Raw genomic sequence first — 19,635 nt, 5'->3', positions numbered from 1 at the left:
GAAGTGGTAATTTGTGATAACGGAAGATCGCCGGTGAAGACCAGCTCCAAGTAAGCCATAGCACCAATAAAGGTATGTCGAGACATATAGTGTTACTCACGACAGAGTTTATACTGAGTGACCCACTTTCCTTTGTGTTTGTATAGTAATTTGGTATTCCCGGCATTACGGCTGTCGTAACGCCGCGTGCCTATCCATCCAGAGGGTATTTCGACCTCCCCTATGATATTCGTTCTTTCTTGAATCAATCAACCTTTGCATCCAAGATGGGTTCCGCTTGGTCCTATCCACGATCCCACTCGCCTATTAGGATTACTAGCTATTACTGTCTGAGCTTGCTCGGACAAGTTCTTTGCAATTACGGTATAGTGTACCGCCTCTGGCCGCACATTTGCAAAAAAATTGTCGCCACACTAGTGTAATTAATACGTAGTGAAACAAGCCTAACACCAGATCGCCCCTGGATAGCTCAAAATGGAATTATATTACAATACACTAAAGCCGGAAGGGGGCATTACAAGTAGCTCTAAGAGGTATGTATCAAGCTGCGGCAGGATGCGCTAGTAATTCTCTCGGACAAATAGACAGCCAGAGCAAGGTCAAGTGGACCCACTCTTGGATGTGAAGCTCAGCTGATTCCTGTTGTGTTACGGGACATCCTGAAATACCCCAGAGATGCCATTGCTCGGATCTGCGTTATGGACAACCGTCTCTCACTCTCCATATTCAATTCCCATATCAGATCTCTTACGATTCAGCATGAACAAATTTCCGAACGATCCTATATTTGTCAGTTTGCTCCAGCTAAGGCAGTCAGTTCAAGGAGTTTTAACCCACGACGAGTATGGCGTTGATGTGGGGCCCAACGAACTACTCGATAATATTTGTCGTCTGCGCAAAACACTGTGACGAGAACTCCCCGCTGCCTGGTTCGATGCCAGAGGCCTCCTTCGGCCTGACACTGGTCGTATAGCGTCTATCTCAGTAAGCGGATATTACTTTCTGGTTAGATTCTTTGCGATTGCCACGCTAGGAGGGACATGTGTATCGTTGCGTGAGTCCATCTCTCAACAGTGTGAAAGATCCAAAATAACTGAGGGATATCACTAATCTGCCTATTTACATATTGTACTTTATGTAGCAACTAACGCCACACCACACGAGACTCTCAAGCTCTTGACCATGTCCGATGTGGCATATATTCTGACCGAGCCCAACGCCGTTGAACGTGTTTCTCTGATCAAAGAATATGCAAATCATATCAAGACAATCCAGGTCGAGCAGGGAGCAAGATGCGAGTTCGCGTCCGATTGGTGTATTAGTATGCCTGCTACTAGGGTGCAGATCAAGCTATCAAATCGGGATAAGGGAGAGTTGCTTGTCAAGTCTCCTCGAATGTTCACGCAGTAGGACTTTCGCATTGATACTTATCTCATATATGCTGATATTCGGCAGCTATCTCAACGATGAAACAGCAAACAAGGATGCATTCGACGAGGAGGGATTCTACAAAACGGGCGACCTTGTGCGACGTGTCGGGGCCAGTTACTTTTTGAAGGGAGGGGAGACTTTGACTGTACGAACCCTCCTGCTGAAGCCTGTAGGGGTCGTTTTGAAACCTAACTGAAAACCACACTGGGATCAACTTTCTTAATCGCAAAATCTCTGTCCTAGAGCTAGAACAACATCTCTTGTGTCTTTATTACATATCCGAGGCGTACATCCTTCCTGTACTTGACCGCGAGTTAAGGGGACTTGCTGCAGCACTTGTCCGTCTCAATTGTCGAAACTCGGACGTCGATCTGCGAAGAATCCGCGATGACCTTTCTCTAAGTTTGGAGCTTTAGAAACTACCTGTCCTTCTATACATATTGAAAGACGGAGAAGAGGTACCCAGAACGGCCTTAGATAAAGTGATCAAGGCGCAGGCATTGGACAAGTTCTTTCGCATCCGGGGGTATCGGCCTCGTGAATATTCTGTGAATGGGGTTGAGTCAATATCTCCGGCCTGGTAAAGGGTCATGGATTAGCAGGCAAGGTGCCAATATCACACTCTTCATTTAACACATAAGGAGGAGGTTGAGCTGAATCGCATCATCGATACTTTCGCTCTGGAACATTTCCTGCTGGTAAAGCGGGTTGAAAGGGATGCTCTGGCACGGAAAGATCCTGAAGAGGTGCGGATGGTGTACTGAGCTGTTTTCAATGGAGATGATTATTTATATACAATGGTCCGGTGATTGAGATATAGCAGACATAATATGAGTGTACCGGGTACCTGCCTATTGGTGGTAAAATGTGTAGAGACCCATACGATCCCTAAGTGGCCAGTACTTCCCGGGGTACCCCAAGGATCATGCATATTTTGGCTAGATGGTGTAGATGGATAAATTCGAGGCTTGTTTGGTTCCCTGTATAACATCATTCCTTCTGCTCAATGGTCCGCCAGAGATGCCCATAACAATAAACCACCCACAACAACCCCGAAAAAAGCAGATACACTCCAGCCATAATGGTTGCTGTCCAGCCGATGCCAACAGTCTTGACCAACGGGAGGATGCCCGCTACCGCGCCTGCCGCGCATAGAAACCGGACCAAATTTGCAGCTGCCAGCACAACCGCAGGCCGCTTTCCATGGGTTGCCAGCAGCAGCCCTGTGATTCCGATATTGACCCCCGTGATAGCATTGCCAGCGAAACAAAGCATGACTAATGGACCGGCGGGATGGACGTTACGCTTCATCAACCACCCATACACTGCCATCCAGATACAGGCCATATAAACAAAAGGGAGGATGACTTGCAGACAAGCGCGCTCTAAGGGGAGTTCTTGGGGACTCCGATCCATGGCCTCGACGCCGATGCGACGACGGTATCGCCGCTTATTTTTCGTAGTGAGAGGAGCAACGATCCAGCGCGCGGCAAATCCTCCTACGGCGTAGGGCACGTAGGTAAGTCCGACTTGCCATAGTTGAAAACCATATTGGTCCTCGAAGAGGACCGGAATGCTGACAAAGATGGCCATATTTCCGCAAAATAGCACGGCTGAAAATATGGAGAGCAAGCATGTCGACCTGTGACTGAGGAGTCGAATTGTGTCGAGGACTCCGGGTGTGCGCCCGGGTGTGCGCCCGGGTGTGCGTGGCCATGGGGTATCTTGACGGTATTCGAGCGGATGGAGGAAGTCTATTAGCGCTCGATTCCAGCGCTGAGGCGGTACTTCTCCGTTGTGCACTACGGCGCGACATGACTCGCGCAGGAACACCAGGATGAATAATATTGTGACAGCCGCAAATATAGCCAGAAACCAGAACACATATCTCCAACCGAGAAACTGCGCTAGGAGACCCCCCGTGACGGGGCCGACAAGATGAGACAAGGTGTAGCCTGAGGAGGTATAGAGGCGGTATTTGCTGCGTTCTGCACGGGTGAGTATATCCGATAAGTATGCGATGCCCACGACTGACAAGCTGCTGCTACCGAAGCTCTGCAGGCAACGCAGTGCCATCAGCCCACCATAGCTAGTTTGCAAGGCGAGACCGATGTTTGCACTTAGATATACTGCCAAGCAAACAATGAAAACGGGCCGACGTCCACGTTGATCCGAAAAGCTCGCTGTTAGCAGAGGGAAGAGAGCTTGCGTGATCTTGAAGAGTATGAATGAGCTGACTTTGTCTGTGGGACGAACAGTGTGTTCCATACCATATATACAGTGATTGTCAAGCTTATTTGACTGGGAAAGACATGTAGTTCTCGCGACAGAGTGCCGAGAATAGGAAAATACATGCTTGTTGAAGCTGGCCCCAGGAAGGTCATGGTGGTGATGATAAGGATGGACAGGATTTTTTCGGGCCCCGAGAGGATGGATAGGGACTGATGTTGCCGACATGGTAGTCCCTCCATCTCTTGATCTTCAACTTTATGGACATTGGCAGATCGTTCCTGGCTAGTATCGTCATTGAGAAGCTTGGATTCATTGGGGTTACAGCTGGCCATAGCCATGGCTTGGGATTGCCAAAAGACTCCCCTCGCTTTTTCTTTAGCAAAAGAAGGATGTTTGAAAAAGGTTCGCCTTGCCCCGGACGTCTCACGAGATGACTACAAGAATCCGTCCTTCACTGCAAGTTCCTGATACACGGATGATCGACACTTGGGCATCTTTGCGCAGGGGGTCACCCCTTAATAGCACATCACGCACATTGAAGAGTGAATATTTGGCTCATAAACTTTTCCAAACCAAGAATCGGACAGCTATAGACAACCATTCTAGAAACCAATAAAGCAGAAGACATGATCAGCCAGTGCACCCAATAACACTGGCCTGGACACAAAATTGCCGATCTTTCTCACTAGCGCCTATCTATGGATATATTCCAGGTAGCGTCTGAATCTTACCTCACTCCAGCGCAAATAAGACATCCTGTTAAATACGGTTAAATTTTCAAATTTACAGTAGCTCGGTGCTACATATTGGGAATGGATGTAGAGATATATATCATTACGAACCAGGTCGAGAAATATACTAGAATCCGACACGCCGGCGGGGGCAAAATCACAGAAGGCGTGCTTACTACGGATCGAGCCTAAGTATATTAAGTAGTCCCCCTAGGCAGCTCCTATCGTATCTCACCCTTCGTGATACCGTCGATGCTGCTGTCGCTGCCCCCCCTAACTCGTCCGAAGACCTTATCCCGGCGGGTCCATGGGGGTCCGCGGGCGACGCCGCGGGTCTCCCCCGCGTGATGACTTCCGCCGGGTCGAACGCGACGAGACGAACGCAACGATGCCGGTCCTACGGGACGCGGGCGGGGGCCGCAGGAGCCAGCGTATAGGCTCGCTATGTACGCGAACGAAATTAGCACAGTACGGACTAATTTGAGCTGCATCGTTGGCGGCCTCGGCGGCTCTGGCGAACTGTCGTCGCCGTTGATGCCGCCGTTGAATCGTGCGAGCCTCGCGCCTCTGCTCCTCGGATGGGTAATTTCGTGGTCGGCCGCGCTTTCGAATATTGGGACCTGTGGCTAGTAATGTCATGTTAAAATTGGCTCCCCAGAGGTCGATGGCGCATGGGGGTGAGAAACACAGGGCTCACCCTCGCAAAAAATGATCCACAGGGCGGATGGAAATAGGAGCTGCAGTGAATAGTTCGGCTAGCACTGATTAAGGATACTAAGTTTGATTGGGTAACGCGAGGTCAGAAAACAATATTTGATCAAACACAGCTAGACTAGTAACCAAAAGAGTTTTCATTTATCACTATTCCAAAAGGGGTTTAGCTGTCGCCGAAAATAATAACTTCGAACAGTCAACACATTAGATTCGTTCTTTTGGCTCACCCAGAGATGTTGGAAAAGTTTCAACCACCGATTCCGACTCGGCGGTTCTTCTTTGACCTCTGTACATGAGGTCAATTTCCTGCGGCCCATGGGTGGCTCTAGTTCTAGTCGTGGATTTTCACTTAGATGTGTGGATTTGGGTGGGTGCGTCATAAACAGATTGAGCTACTTGTTGATAACTCACTTGTCTCATTTACTTCTGATTTTCCCTGCCCAATTAGTACCTTATAAGCCTTGAGGTCTGCTGTCCCTTACAGGAGTACTGTTGCGGTGAATACATGTAACCCCTCTGACCTTGCCTGGCTCCACCTACGTTAAATCTTGGAAGTTATAGCTGTATTTAAAACAGTATTATACCGTATTTCCGTGACACGTAGCACCTGCAGAATTGTAGGGACTTTGGAAGGATATTGTGTATTAATGTAGTTAGTTTGGTGAGGTAAGTGGCCGCAAAATGCAGGCTAGAGGGTTAGCTCCAACCTTGGTGACATGTTGCCGTAGTTTTATGGACAACGGCTTGTTCAATTGTTAAAGCCACCAGTTCACTCGTTTTTCCGGGAGTCAATACGGAGTAAAAATTCCTCAATACGACCTCGGGAAGATACATGGAGGTACCGTATTCTGTATATGCAAGATCTCGCAGTGGTACTATGGATCTTGCATCCTAGTCTGCAACTAAATTGCGCTTGGGCACACTTGCCTTACATAGCTGCGTGATCAAAGCCAATGAGCTTACGAGTCCTAAATCACTTTAGGATGGAAGCTTGGAAATGGCCTTCTTCATATTACAGTACCTATTACGGAGTACTTATAAATATTTATGGATGGACGCGGGTACCCTTCCTACTAGCAGCGATCTGCCTGTCCAGCACCTTTAGAGGACAAATAATTGATGACAAGATGACAAGAGTATACGCAGATTCTGTGGTGAACGTGGTCAATGTGAAAGCCAGTAACAATACAGGTTCCCAAATCAATTTCCCAAGCGACCCATTTTTCACCAAATTGCTCGCTAGAGCTAACCGACTTGGAAATTTGACTATCATCAACGATAATACCATTTCAGCACAGGTTAGCTACCTTCGACTTCTACAGGACGTGAACAATCTACGCCAATCACTCCGGCGCCGACTCCCACCTGGTTTGCTGGATAACAATGGGACGTTAAGCCCAGCGGACAATGGAACCTGTATTGCTGTTATCGCACGCAGCGGGTATAGATTCCTCGTGGCTTGTATCGCTATTTTCACCCTGGGAGGCATCATCTTACCGTTGAGTGAGCCGGTCCTTCCCGTCATTACAACTGATATGTTATGCTGAACCTAATAAATAGGCCCGGGTTATCTTGCAGAAGAGGCGCTCTATTTCTTGCAAAAATGCAAAGCAGTTGCGATTGTATTTGATCCTGATCCAGCCGTCTCGGAGCTAGCACACAGCATCGTCAACGCACAGTCGGATAATTCAGAGCATGAGCCGCTCCTGCAGATCCCGGTCACAATGGACCCGAGCTTGCCTTTGAAGCAGAGCCTTAGCTTTGCCACTGTTCCCTCCGTTGACCCGGCAGCGATTTCCCCTGATCGTCCTGCTCTCTATTTGTTAACCTCCGGAACCACAGGAACTCCTAAGGTCGTGGTGCACACGCGCAGGATTTTCTATGCACAACCGGAGCCGGATTACGATGCGGAGGACGTGTTTCTCTCGCAGCGCGCATTTTTCTGGATTGGCGGATTTCGAGAACTGATTGGTATGCTGCTGAAGGGTGTGCGTGTTGAGATCATTGATTACAAGTCGAACGCGGATACGGTTTGGAACCGTATAAGCAGGGGAGATATCACCCGTCTGTCTGTTGTTCCCGGTCTCTTCAGTAATATGGTAAAGGTTTGGGAAGAGAAGATAGCCTTGTTGCCTGACCATGAGAGGAGGCCGTATGCAGACGCGGCTCGTAGGCTGCGCGGGGTGAAGTGTACGGGTGGGCTGGTTCCGGGCTCTGTTAAGAGATTTTGGAAGAATCTACTTCCAGACGTGAGGTTTGAGGTCGAATATGGGGCAAGTGAGTTTGGTATGGCTGCATTCAGTTGTTGTATTAAGGGCGAAGATACCATCCAGGTAGGTCGACTAGCAAGTTAGAGTCCGAGTATTATGCCGCTAATACATTATAATATAGTCACATTATCTTGGAAGACCGCTTCCAGGGGTTGCATTCAAGTTGGGAGATGATCAATCTGACAGAGGCGAACTGCTGCTCAAGACCCCTACTCAATTTACTATGTAAGCATGTTCAATCCACAGTGGGAGAGGCGGTAGTTAATAGAGGCTTCCTCTAGGTACCTGAATAGTCCAGAGGTGACCAATGCCAATATTGACGATACCGGATTTTTCCGAACAGGGGACCTTGCCAGACGGGCGGCAGATGGTCGTATTATCATTGAGGGACGAGTCAAGCCAGACTGTCAGTGCCTGTGGAAAATTGCCAAAGTTCCTTCGCTAACCGTGCTGAAGTTATCCGCTACCGTGGACTAAGGGTCCCTATCCTTGAGGTGGAGGAAAGCCTTCTAGCCCTTCCTTGTATCTCCGAAGCCTACGTGGTTCCTATCCTGGACGTTTTTGCTGGAGGATCGCGGGTGGCTGCAGTCGTCCGTCTCCGCAGGGATCCTCTCACCAATAACACGGCGGAGTCGAGTTTATCGCTACACACATTGAGAACAGAGCTTTCGTCGTCTTTGCCTGACTTCAAACTTCCAACTCTTCTCCGGATTTTGACTGATGGTGAAGACGTTCCCAGATCACAAGCTGGCAAACCGGCGCCGAGGGATATTGCCACTACATTCTTCCCGCAGCCAGATGAGGGCTCACTGAAGGGACTCCCTTATGACGTTCAATTTTGCAACACAGCTACTAGGGATGGTCCAGTGGCTTGGAGCTGGGGGCCGATGCGATGCTAATCAATCATTCAATATATTAAAGTATATATATTGTTGGTTAAATAGGTACAAACACAAGGCAGCCTTGGAGCTAAACCATCGCCATACTCACAGCAGCCTCACAATGCACAACCGCCGTATCTATTAGTAGTACAGGGCTCTCTTCTTCCTTGAGCAGAATTCCAAACTCCGTACATCCAAGAATAACAGCCTCAGCTCCTTCCTCTGCCAACCGACTAATAACCTCCTTGAATCGGACTCGTGTCTCTGGCAGGAAAAGGCCTTGCACAAATTCATTCCTCAACGCGTCATGAATCGTCCTCTGGTCGTCCTTGCTCGGCGGCACAACTTCAACCTGGTGGTCTGCAAGCCGCCCGGCAAAATACTCGTCTGTCATAGTGAGAGGACTGCCAATAAGCCCGACTCTTTTTAGACCTAGTTGGAGAATCCTCTCTAACGATGCGTCAACAATGTGCAGTATCGGCAAGGCTATTTTGTTTTCACTGAGTGGCAAAGCTCTGTGGACCGTGTTGCAAGCAATGACGATGAAATCCGCTCCGCTGCTCTCCAAATGCTTGGCCAGTGCAAGGAGTTTTTTGCCAAGCAACTCCCATTCCTTTGTGCGTATCCAGTGCAAGATTTCTTTGAAATCTGCTTGCACGAGGATGAGCTCCGCACAGTGCTCAGGGCCTAGTTTAGATGAGACCAGACGGTTGATGGTTGAGTAGTAGGTGATTGTGCTTGGCCAGGCGAGTCCGCCAATAATTCCGATTGTTTTCATTTCTGGCTAAAAGTGTTTTATCAAGGTAAAATGGGATCGGGTGTGCAAATGTTTGTAAGTTTTAGAATGTCCGTCCGTAGCCCAGTCTACTTACAGTGCAGTTTAAGACTAAATACTCCTGCGAAGTGATATAAGATACCTACTCCGTACGGAAAGGTCCACGTACATACATACCTTGGATTATACAGTTCTGTACATAATTACCAATCCCTAGGTGCTTTCATTGGCGCTGTGGCTTCCTCCTTGCCGCCTTGCTTGGAATGAGAATGCCAAGAATGGCTGATCATTCCTCACCGATCTTTCATTATCACGATTGCCGAACACGCCCTTGCGAGGGGGTTGGGGTTCGGCTACACGTGTGAGGATGTGATTGGCCTTGCGTACGGGGGCTGTTCGGCCGTGTTGTACCCTCGCCCATGCATAGCTCCGGGGCCGTGACCAACCTGCAGTAAGCTTTACTTTCTCAACTATAGTGGGGTAGCAGACGAACGGGCCACATCCCAATTACATTGAAGCGATCGAGTTATAGTAGATACTTTCCAGATCAATTATCTTCCGTCCCAGTCCATTACGGCCGTACATCAGTACCAATAGCGGCAAAAGAACCTCAAAATAACTTGATATTTATAAACTAGTATCATTAGTCTTTGAGCAGCTAAAATAATTTATTTTAGATGTTAAGATCCACTCTGGAGTATGTCGGGATGGCATTATACACGGCGATAGGATTAAAAACAATAGTATGTTGCAGTACAAATGCCAGTGGAGAGTTTGTCAGTCTGTAGGGCGGTGAGCCTTAACTTATACATGTATTCTTGTACGGAGCCTTTGCAAGAATCCGAAGCGATATAGGAGAAACATTAAGCCCGGTAGATCTCTTCTGCCCAAGGACGTTATTCACCTGGAAAGTTCCTGCGTCGAAAACAGAGATCAAGGACCGAATTGCGGAATCAATTGTGCCTAATAACCCTGAGCTCACTCCCCCATCTGCAAGAGATGAATTTCTTTACGCAAGCGGGATGTCCGCTATTTCTGCCGTGGGACGGGCCTTGATTATAAAGAAAAACAAACGCTTCAGGAGCAGTGGTATTCGGGTAGGCACATAAAAAAGAGTTCAAGTTCAATCTGCGGCAAAGGAAAACTTATTCTGCGCTTAGATGGCCCTACGCTGAAACCCTAAAATGCGTGGGTAAATCTAGCTATGAACGCTTTACACTCTACAGTCAGGGGACAACAGATGAGCTGGATTAGCTAGAAGCAGCACCGAGAACTCACGAGATTTTTAAGAACGTGTCCGCAAATGTAGCGCTAATGCCCTTACCCTGGCTACTTTCCTCTCATCACATCCGAGTATCGAGTCCGTGCTTTACCCGTCCTTGATACCTACTAGGCAACTACGCAGTGTATGATCGCTACCGTCGCAGGAATAGCGGGTACGGGTATGTATTGAGTCTCCTGCTCCGGGAGCCGGACGATACGATAAGATTTTATGACAAGTTGGATATGCGCAAGGGGCCAAGTATTGGGACAAATTTTTAGTCTGGCCATTCCATATGCACGGCTCGCCCATGTCTTCGACCTAGATTGGGCTGAGTCCCAGGGGAGTCCAACGCATATTGTGAGACTTAGTGTTGGATTGGAATCGGAGGATGATTTAGAGAAGTGTGTTTCTAGAGCGTCGGAGGGTTTCGCAGCCCCTTAGCCCTCCTTGAGCCACTCTTTTCAATGTTGGGGCAAAAAATCAAATACAGTCCCGGGGTTCTTCCGCATGGAAGGAGGTAATAGATTCTAAATCTTAGATGAGTCCGACTTAAATAAGTTGCGGTGAAGAAAGAGAGCAACAGAGTTCTAGAAATCTCTATTTTGAGAAACATACTTAAGCCCAGAGATCCATTACCCACCTTGTCTCCTCTCTCTTTCGGTAACTGCGACTTCTCTTATCGACTGCTATCTCGGAGGAGCTCGGACTTCGTATCATACATATGATACGTTGAAACCAGGCTGGAGCCATTGACTGCTTTGTCATGATTCGTCTACCCCCTGAGCACCAACGTAAATCGCTCTTCTTGGTACGGATGTTGTATGCAGGCTGTAACTCTAGGCATATATATGTACATGATCGTAGTGTATACAGAGTATACATAGATCGATCGGCAATCTGGGTACGGAGTAAGCAGGGGGGACCCTTCCACAACGGAGTACATGTACAGTAGTGTACCCCCTTCTCTGGCCTGTGGGCATCTTGCATAAGATCGACACTTGATCTAGACTACTTTAGACCTTCGTGCATATTACATGTAATATATAGTCTTCTTGAAAAATACTTGTATACACATCCCAAAAAAGCTGTATAAAAACCTTGGAAACAGCTACCCGTCACTATCCACATTCACTGCTCAGATCTCTTACGGTTCGGCATGAACAAATTTCCAAACGATCCTATTTTCGTGAATCTGCTGCGTCTAAGGCAGTCAGTGCAAGGAGTCTTAATCCATGATGATTATGGCATTGACGCAGGCCCCACCGACCTACTCAATGATATTAGTCGTCTGCGCGAAACACTGCGAAGAGAGCTCCCCGCTGACTGGTACGACGCTAGAGGCTTGTTGCGACCTGACACTGGTTGCATAGCGACAATCTCACCAAGCGGATATTACTTTCTGGTGGCATTCTTTACGATAGCCGCGCTAGGAGGAACATGTATACCACTGCGTGAGTCCAGCCTCAACTGCATGAAGGGCCTTAAGTGAATGAGGGCTATGACTGACACCTTTATTTACATTTTATACTTTACGTAGCAACTAAGGCCACACCCAACGAGACTCTCAGACTCTTGACCTCAGCCAATGTGACATATATTCTGAGCGAGCCCAACACCATTCAACAGGTTGCTGTTATCAAAGAACACGCAATTAACATCGAGACAATCCAGATTGAGCGGAAGGCAGGATGTGAGTTCACGTACGGTTCCGATTTCGAAATTGATGAGACCCTATCGATTGACCCGCACCAACCATGCATGGTCATTCTTACCTCCGGGGGCAACACCGGCCTTCCGAAAAGTGTTGTTATTCCTCGCCGAACGTTTTTCTACTCCGGCAAGACAGAACCTGACCGTCTGTTTCTGGCTTTCCGCCCTGTTCACTGGATGGGTGGCGTATCAGGGCTCCTTGCGCGGGTTCTGCGTGGGACGAAGATTCACTGGCCACGACGCTCATTCGACCCAGCTATATTCTGGGAGATCTTCAAGCAGGGTACTATTACAGATGTGTCGTTTTCTTCTTCACTGTTTAAAAGTCTAGAGGACTACTATCTAGTAAACATCTGCCGGCTTCCTTCTGATGAGCGCGAGGTATATGTATCCGGGGTGGGAAAGATCCGGGTTGCCACGATTAGCGGTTCAGCTATGAACCCCGCCACGGCCCAGTTTTGGATCGAGCTCACGGGGATGAAGATAAGGAACGTTTATGGGTCAAGTGAACTTGGGGGAATGGTGCTAGCGTCTGGTATTGATGCGCCATATGTCGATGTAGGTTATGCCTGGATTATCGCATCTGTCACTCCGGTGTAATTTACTGACCTGTCCAGAGGTGCATTGGTATGCCTATTCCTGGAGCACAGATCAAGCTATCAAATGGAGATGAGGGAGAATTGCTTGTCAAGTCTCCTCGAATGTTCACGCAGTAGGGCTCTCGCGTGGATGTTTGCCTCATATATGCTGATATTTGACAGTTACCTTAATGATGAAACAGCAACAAAGAATGCATTCGATGAAGATGGATTCTACAAAACAGGCGATCTCGTTCGACGCGTCGGGGCGTGTTATTTTTTTGAAGGGAGAGTAGACTCTGACTGTACGAACCCTCCTCCTGCTCAACCTTGAAAATTTCTAGGTGGCGTCTCTAAAATCTAATTGGATGTTACCCAGGGATCAACTTTCTTGACCGCAAGATTTCAGTTTTAGAACTAGAAGAACATCTACTGCGCCTTTCTTACATATCTGAGGCCCACGTTCTTCCTGTTCTTGACCACGAGACCAGAGGAGTCCCTGCAGCACTTGTCCGTCTCAACTGTGGAAACTCAGATATTAATCTGCGAAGAATCCGCGATGACCTTTCTCTAGGCTTGGAGCGTTATAAACTCCCTGCACTTCTATACATATTGAAAGCCGGAGAGGACGTACCCAGAGCGGCCTCTGACAAAGTGCTCAAGGCCCAGGCATTGGACAAGTTCTTTCGTATCCGTGGGTATCGGCCTCGTGGATATTGTGTCGATGGGGTTGAGTGTCTCAGGACCTCCTACTCGACGAAATGAAGTAGAGGGCCCAGGTACTCAAACCTCCAGCTGAAGTAGGAAGAATTCATTTCAAAACTACCAAGTTTAACTGCGTCAACTGCAGCGATATGGAGCAATTCATGAAAATGAACTAAAGGACCACCTAGTTCGAATTCGCAGAGACTCAATACATGTATATTATATTAAACGTAACTATCACGCACCCGAATAGCCTGCCCCGCAACGTGCCGTCCAGGAGAAATTCTTTATCTCAACCATCTACTCCATCGCTGCCAAAGCTTTATCATTCCAGGGACAAGTACTCAATGGCGTAACCCCACTTGAAGTGGCCCAAAATGGCTTTCACTATCAGCCTTATCTAAATGGCGGCCTGGCCTGCTGCTTTGCGTGTCAGTCAGCCCAGCGCTTGAACAGCTTCCAGCACATCTCTATCCAGGAGATGCAACAACTACACTTAATGGACTGCATATATCTGATCATCTGCAGTGACTTGAAACAGCACCTTGATTCCACCGATACACTCCCACCTTCAATCAACGCATTCCCGCCACCTCGACAGTTAGCTCCTAGCCCCTATCCTTCTTCGAATAGCGAACCACTCAAGAACATGACCGCCGCTGCTAGTGAACAAACACAGTCCGGATCAACACAACGGTGGTGACCACAACAGAGAAATGTCCAAATGAATACCTCAACCCCCGTGCCCACCCGCCATCCGCTACAACTAACCCAGAATCACATTTACCTCCACCAACCTACTCCCCTCAGTCTATGCGTCCGACACCAACCACCACTCCCCCACCTCAAAGCCGTCAACCGACCTATGCTGGGGTCCTCCGGCACCGCATGAAAACTTCTCTGCAATGGATTCCTAAAACCCGAGAAACTGTCTCTTCCACCGAGTGTATACCCACAATAGAAGTTCTTCACCGCCGATTTTACAATAAACCGTCACCGTTCTAGCTTGAGCCCAAGAGAAGGAAACACTCACCTATTCGAATTTGCAATACACCCGTATCTGCGACAAAGTCATTGTCCAAGTTTTTGACTTCAGCATTGCCCGCATTCTCGCGCATCCTATTGTAGCAGAAATGCAGCAAGATCCGAACACTTGTAGGTCTTACACGCAAATTCATTTTAGTCGCGCCATGCGGGCAGCCTAATATCATGGACGGCTACCAGGCCAAGGCAGGCCCGAACGAGGCCCCAAGTTCGTTTAAGAAGTGGTACAAGACACATGTACGTACATTATGGAATATAGTTGTTTATGCTGCATATAGCTTTTGCGAGGGGTCAGCGTAAATGAACCATCCATCCATCCATCCATCCATCCATCCACTGTACACCTGATCGCACTGAATGGGAGACAGGACGAGAGTTATCTCGTCAAGGCCTATAGCCAATCAGATGCAGCTTTGGTCTCCAAGCCCTTTCCGAGATAGCCAAAAGTATGACTATCAAGGAGGTTTGCGGTAGCTATATGAACCGGAAGAGACAGAGAGCGATGATTCGTGGCCCTGTGAAGAATTGGACGAAGAAGCCGTGTGAGTCTTTCCACATGCTGAAGCTTATGGGGTTTGGCAGAGATATAAACATCTTCTGTCCAAGAGTTGGACGGCTCGCTAATGTATTCGGTAGAAGTTCTTGTCGCTTCCAAACGCTTTGCTGATTGTATAGACCCGAGTGAGATTCGTGAATATCATTGGCTACACAAACCTCTGGAAGCTACTCGACAGGCAGCAAAAGCTCTTGAGGGAGTTGATATCCACGTAGTCGCAGATCAGCGCACTGCGAGCGATGAGTCTCAAATCTTTTGGATTTATACTTATATGATACCAGTACTCCAGAGTATTATTAATATATGCAGCGAGAGGTATTGACAGCTGTGACTAGATCGCATATTCTGTTGTTCCTTCATCCGACCTCTTGATACGACAATCAGATCACTCGATACAATCTAGAATGGACAGCCTTATTGGTACAATCGCAAGCATCTCTTGCACCATTTTCTGTTTCTCTACTGGTAAATTGTCCACGACGGTCTTGGGTGATCCATGTAAATTTCAAATGCACACCGCACACTCGACAGAAACAATGGCAATTGAACCTGCGCTGAAAGAGGTATTCTGAAGTGTTTTCGGATCCGTGAATCGAGACACTGTCTTGGTAAGGGTATATGCAGATATTGGCATTTTATCCTGGTCAGGCCTAATAGCACGGGAAGTTTCCAGTATGGATACTTACTCTCTGGCAAATACTGCAGTTGTCTTCCTTGATCTCCACCTCTGACAGGAGGTTGAGCTGCATGGCTAGGGTAACGGCACCACAATAACAAGCTCCGGTGTAGAGTTTCAGGGAATCGCTTGAGACTCTCGGTAATTGTCTCTTGAATGGAACAGAGACAGGTACGTCGTTGTAAGGGCTGTCTAGGCTATTTTATTTTGCATGTTAAGGAGATCTTATCTGAAGGACCTTGGAATGACTTACATCTTAACTTCAAGGGTAAAGGGATACACACCACATAATGCTCTTGTCTGTGAAAGGTTTAGATTCAACGTCGTAGCTATGGCAGGCTGGGACAAGCACCACTTACATTCACAGCTATGCTTGATTCTCCATCCTGTATCATATGATTCTTCTCCATGATTCCTAAACCCCACAGGGCAAAATTAAAAGAGATAAGGTACGTGATGAATGATCGAAGAGTGATTGAAGAAAGCTCACTAAATGTTCCCCACTACGGCCATTCACAGTGAAATTTGCCATAACTTGTTGGCCACTTGTAATCCGGAACTAATATTCCTCGGGAAATATCCGGAGGTAGCCCTTCTTTCTGCACATCGAGCAACGGGGGCTAAAAACATGCCGCAAAGGTTGGTGTAGATCTACATCAAACCTAATTTGACCGTAATGGAAGTTTCCTGCATAAGTTTTTGGCGATGACATCTCGTTCATGTTTGCTCTGTCATACTTTCGTGTGAGATGGGATCAGAGCTGTGTCAGAGCAGAAAGCAAGGGAAGCAAGAGAACGTATTCACTGTGAGGAGTGGCAAAGAAGAAGAAGAAGAAGAAGAAGAAGAGAATCTGCGACAGGTGAAGCCTAAGTACAGGAAAGGCACGAGTCCTAATATGGACGTCAGCAGGCTGGAAATCGGAATCCGGAGACAAAGAGATGGATCTATCGCAACGCTAGTCATATTTGATTTATTATAGTGATATAGTGCCGCTATCGCCTCAAATGTCCATAGAGAAGCTTTCAAACCCTTATCATATGCGGCACCAATCCTGATTTGGTTAGTATAGTATTTGGTGATCTATAAGAACTTCAGAGACGTATCATTGCATTGCTAAAGGTAAACTCTAGCAGTCCCATGGCGCATTTCAGGTATCCCAACTTCAGCACCACCAACTTCCTCCGGGTGGCACGAAACCTCAATGCCTGGCAGCGTCAAACCAATCTTCATATGATTTGCGTAGTGAATCTTAGTGCCATACACAGACGCCAGGTTCTTTATCGGGTTACTGTAGTCGAGCTCTCCAGCCACCGAGGCTTCATGCGACAACCAGTGCCACTCAAATTTGGCTCAGGGTATACGCAATGGGATTCTTCCATGTCGAACTATCTGGTTTGATCTAATTTCACCCGATGTGGCAATTTCTCAATTATATGGTGTAAGCCAGCATACAAACAATATTTATATATATACAATGTTAATTGTAGCCTCCCAAACATCCATGGTTCCGACAGGCTATCCTGACTTTTGATCTATCAAGCCGTCAATACATTGTAGAGCATGAAGAAACCAACAAGATGCGTAGAGTCGCGTGTTCAGAAACAGAAAGGCATGGTCGGGTTTGCTATGTTGAGGGGTGGAACTATAGGTGGAACCCAACCACGGATTTCTCAATGGTCAATAACCATAGCCAACCAAGCTATGATAGCAAAACTTCAATGCATCCCGTGTACTGTTGGCTTTCGAGGAGTATCCACGTGATACGAACACCCCTACATGCTCTTGGTGTCTAGTCCCATTGAGTGGCCATCGCTCCATGATTTTTGGTTTTCCTTAAGTTGTGTCCGCGATCTCGACCGCAACGGGACTGGTCAAGGTCTCTGATGTGTCATCTCTGGATGAGGCATCCTAATTCTGCAAGACTTGTGCCTGCAACACTTGCATTGCCTCCGCAATGTCTGTTCTCGCCCGGACCAGGTCCCTTCCCCGATGGTTAGATTGAGATATCGCAGTCTCTAGTTCGGTTTGGAGTGCGCAAATCTGGGCCCGAAGACTACGCCCTTCACTACTAGGTTCTCCAAGCGTGTGCGCGTGCGATCCAACTCAAGGCTCAAGCTGTGATTTGCACATTCAAGGCTGTGCAGCTTGGCGGTGAAGGACACATCTAACTCACCATCACGGTTTGTCCGCTAGTTCCGAATAACTTTAGTGTGAGATGGATAGATGGATTTCGAAAGGAGCCACGCAACTCACCTCTGCTGCAACTTTTCCTTCGGCCCTGGGACCAGACTGGGGACCCTGTGGACCGGCGGCGAGACAGGCTCGAGCGAGCGACCGAGCTCTTTGCTGATAATCTGGAACAGACCCACCATCCCGCTGCTCAGGTGCGACTTCAACAAGTAGGCCATCCTCAGGGGGCGGCTGGAGGCGGACCTGACCGGGAGCGACGACGAGGCCAAGTCGATCGTCTGGGAAAGTTAGCGTCGAACGTGAGCATGGCCAGAGAATCAGCGACACACGAATATAGGCGGCCAGAGCCTCTTGACATTGTTGTTTCAACAGTCCGCGCTTCTCGTTGCTACTTTTTACCATTTTGCTTTAGTTGGCGATGCCATGTTCCTGCTTGATGCTTTTATCTCTTTTGCAACTCCTCAACAAAAGCCCGGCAAGAAAAGCCCGTTTCTGAAAATTGCCTCCAACTTGAAGGTCGGTGAGATAAAGTTGTTGACTTATTCAAAAACCGGTTAAGCCGTCCGTTAAAGTAGCCGTCTTTACTCACCAAACATGACAATGTAAAATGAAGCGCTGGATTCTGGCCACACCGATGGCCTCAAATAAATTATAATAAATAGAATAATTCCAGTGGGTACTTCAACGGCGATCACTTATTGTTCACCACAACCGCTTTTTCCTGAGGTCGGCTTTGATCGATGAACCCATGCGGGTCTCGGTGGGTCACCAGTAGGAACTACAAGGCGATAAACAAAACTCTCCACGCGTTGCTTCAACGCTGGAAGTGGCCACCGCTGTCATTTTCAAGGGCGCATTTATAGTAGAATCTTTTAGACTGAAATCGCCGTTAAGCCACTGACATGAATTTGAAGGTACAGAACGTTACTAGGAGAAGTGAAGTATGAGCGAGGAAGAGGGTGGTGAAGAGAGGGTGGTGAAGAAGGTTCTTCAACTTTCTTGTGGAGAGCTAGCCTTTTACTCGCTGATAGTTGACACAGGCTTCAACGTTCAATGCGATGGCCGCTTCGTAAACCAGAGAAAAGGGCGAAGAACTAGTGCCCGTGAGCGAATCCTGTGGAATGGACTCAAAATCAAGTTCAAGTGTATGGCCGACCGGTGTGACCCTTGCTATAAAACGGGCATTTCTTTGGGCCAGAACAGTCCCAACGATATTTCCGGTGACCAAACCAGACTTTGAAGGGGTAGAGAAGCCGCACTAAATACATGGCCTGAATATTAAAGCTTCATGGACAGCAAGCGAACCGGCATCGGCAGACTGCCGCCCCAAATCCGATCGAGCAGAACGCGGCGGACAGTTCCCCCGTCCCCGCCGACCGAGGAATCTTCCGCTGACTCATTATTGCCCTCTTTCCTCCTCCCAAAGGCTGCTCTGGGCGACACGCGAGCCCCAACCGCGGACCTTTTCGAAACAGTTCTGGAGGCATAGAGATTGGTCTCGAGAGCCGGCTAACAGTTAGCTTGGAGCGAGAGATGGTATTGCCAATGTACTGCTATTGGTTCCCACTTAGGAAAGCATTGGCCGCATGGCCGCCGCCGTTGGCAAATTTAATACTACAGATAGGGTTCCGAAAGGAATAATTGAATGCGAATATGAATATATGAATTTTTAAATCGCGCGAATAAACGCATTATTCATATTATTCATATTGTGAGATTTCTCCGCATTACTACTTTGTCCGGTACAGCGGTTATCGTATTATCGAAACGCGCTTAGTGGTTGATTTCAATGTCATCAATTCCTCAGCAGTGCTGGGCTATGAATTTCCGTTGCGAATATATGATGGAAAGTACAAGCTGCTTATGTAGGGTTGACCA

The 19,635-nt window shown here is 47.9% G+C and overlaps 8 protein-coding genes across 8 annotated transcripts; 4 read left to right on the top strand and 4 right to left on the bottom strand.

Annotated features, from left to right (window-relative positions):
* The first annotated feature begins 963 nt into the window (after positions 1-963).
* Positions 964-1,686, top strand: N7473_004334 (NRPS-like protein biosynthetic cluster). Its single transcript, XM_057150274.1, has 3 exons — positions 964-1,054; positions 1,142-1,406; positions 1,456-1,686. Exons 2-3 carry the CDS (start codon positions 1,183-1,185, stop codon positions 1,625-1,627), a joined length of 396 nt encoding a protein of 131 aa, XP_057010384.1. The 5' UTR covers positions 964-1,054; positions 1,142-1,182; the 3' UTR covers positions 1,628-1,686.
* Positions 1,687-2,421: 735 nt separating this feature from the next.
* Positions 2,422-4,001, bottom strand: N7473_004333 (MFS general substrate transporter; the record flags this gene model as incomplete). The annotated part of the gene is made up of 2 exons (XM_057150273.1): positions 2,422-3,645; positions 3,702-4,001. 2 exons carry the CDS (start codon positions 3,999-4,001, stop codon positions 2,422-2,424), a joined length of 1,524 nt encoding a protein of 507 aa, XP_057010383.1.
* Positions 4,002-4,615: 614 nt separating this feature from the next.
* On the bottom strand, positions 4,616-5,033 carry N7473_004332 (uncharacterized protein; the record flags this gene model as incomplete). The annotated part of the gene is made up of 2 exons (XM_057150272.1): positions 4,616-4,836; positions 4,871-5,033. The coding sequence occupies 2 exons, from the start codon at positions 5,031-5,033 to the stop codon at positions 4,616-4,618; spliced, it is 384 nt and encodes a 127-aa protein (XP_057010382.1).
* Positions 5,034-6,235: 1,202 nt separating this feature from the next.
* N7473_004331 (class I adenylate-forming enzyme family protein) lies at positions 6,236-8,277 on the top strand (the record flags this gene model as incomplete). The annotated part of the gene is made up of 5 exons (XM_057150271.1): positions 6,236-6,611; positions 6,669-7,441; positions 7,500-7,603; positions 7,660-7,784; positions 7,835-8,277. 5 exons carry the CDS (start codon positions 6,236-6,238, stop codon positions 8,275-8,277), a joined length of 1,821 nt encoding a protein of 606 aa, XP_057010381.1.
* Positions 8,278-8,347: 70 nt separating this feature from the next.
* Positions 8,348-9,037, bottom strand: N7473_004330 (aspartate/glutamate racemase family protein; the record flags this gene model as incomplete). The annotated part of the gene is made up of 1 exon (XM_057150270.1): positions 8,348-9,037. The coding sequence occupies one exon, from the start codon at positions 9,035-9,037 to the stop codon at positions 8,348-8,350; it is 690 nt and encodes a 229-aa protein (XP_057010380.1).
* A 2,417-nt stretch (positions 9,038-11,454) lies between these two features.
* Positions 11,455-13,351, top strand: N7473_004329 (acetyl-CoA synthetase-like protein; the record flags this gene model as incomplete). Its single annotated transcript, XM_057150269.1, has 5 exons — positions 11,455-11,749; positions 11,836-12,566; positions 12,626-12,720; positions 12,770-12,891; positions 12,966-13,351. The coding sequence occupies 5 exons, from the start codon at positions 11,455-11,457 to the stop codon at positions 13,349-13,351; spliced, it is 1,629 nt and encodes a 542-aa protein (XP_057010379.1).
* A 753-nt stretch (positions 13,352-14,104) lies between these two features.
* On the top strand, positions 14,105-14,419 carry N7473_004328 (uncharacterized protein; the record flags this gene model as incomplete). Its single annotated transcript, XM_057150268.1, has 2 exons — positions 14,105-14,254; positions 14,297-14,419. The coding sequence occupies 2 exons, from the start codon at positions 14,105-14,107 to the stop codon at positions 14,417-14,419; spliced, it is 273 nt and encodes a 90-aa protein (XP_057010378.1).
* Positions 14,420-17,582: 3,163 nt separating this feature from the next.
* On the bottom strand, positions 17,583-18,159 carry N7473_004327 (uncharacterized protein; the record flags this gene model as incomplete). Its single annotated transcript, XM_057150267.1, has 3 exons — positions 17,583-17,756; positions 17,821-18,035; positions 18,087-18,159. 3 exons carry the CDS (start codon positions 18,157-18,159, stop codon positions 17,583-17,585), a joined length of 462 nt encoding a protein of 153 aa, XP_057010377.1.
* Between the last annotated feature and the right edge of the window lie 1,476 nt (positions 18,160-19,635).

This window comes from Penicillium subrubescens (assembly GCF_028828155.1).
Source record: "Penicillium subrubescens strain IBT 31985 chromosome Unknown utg000003l_segment0_segment0, whole genome shotgun sequence".
Taxonomy (NCBI): Eukaryota; Fungi; Ascomycota; class Eurotiomycetes; order Eurotiales; family Aspergillaceae; genus Penicillium; species Penicillium subrubescens.
This window is presented reverse-complemented; position numbering and strand designations above follow the sequence as displayed.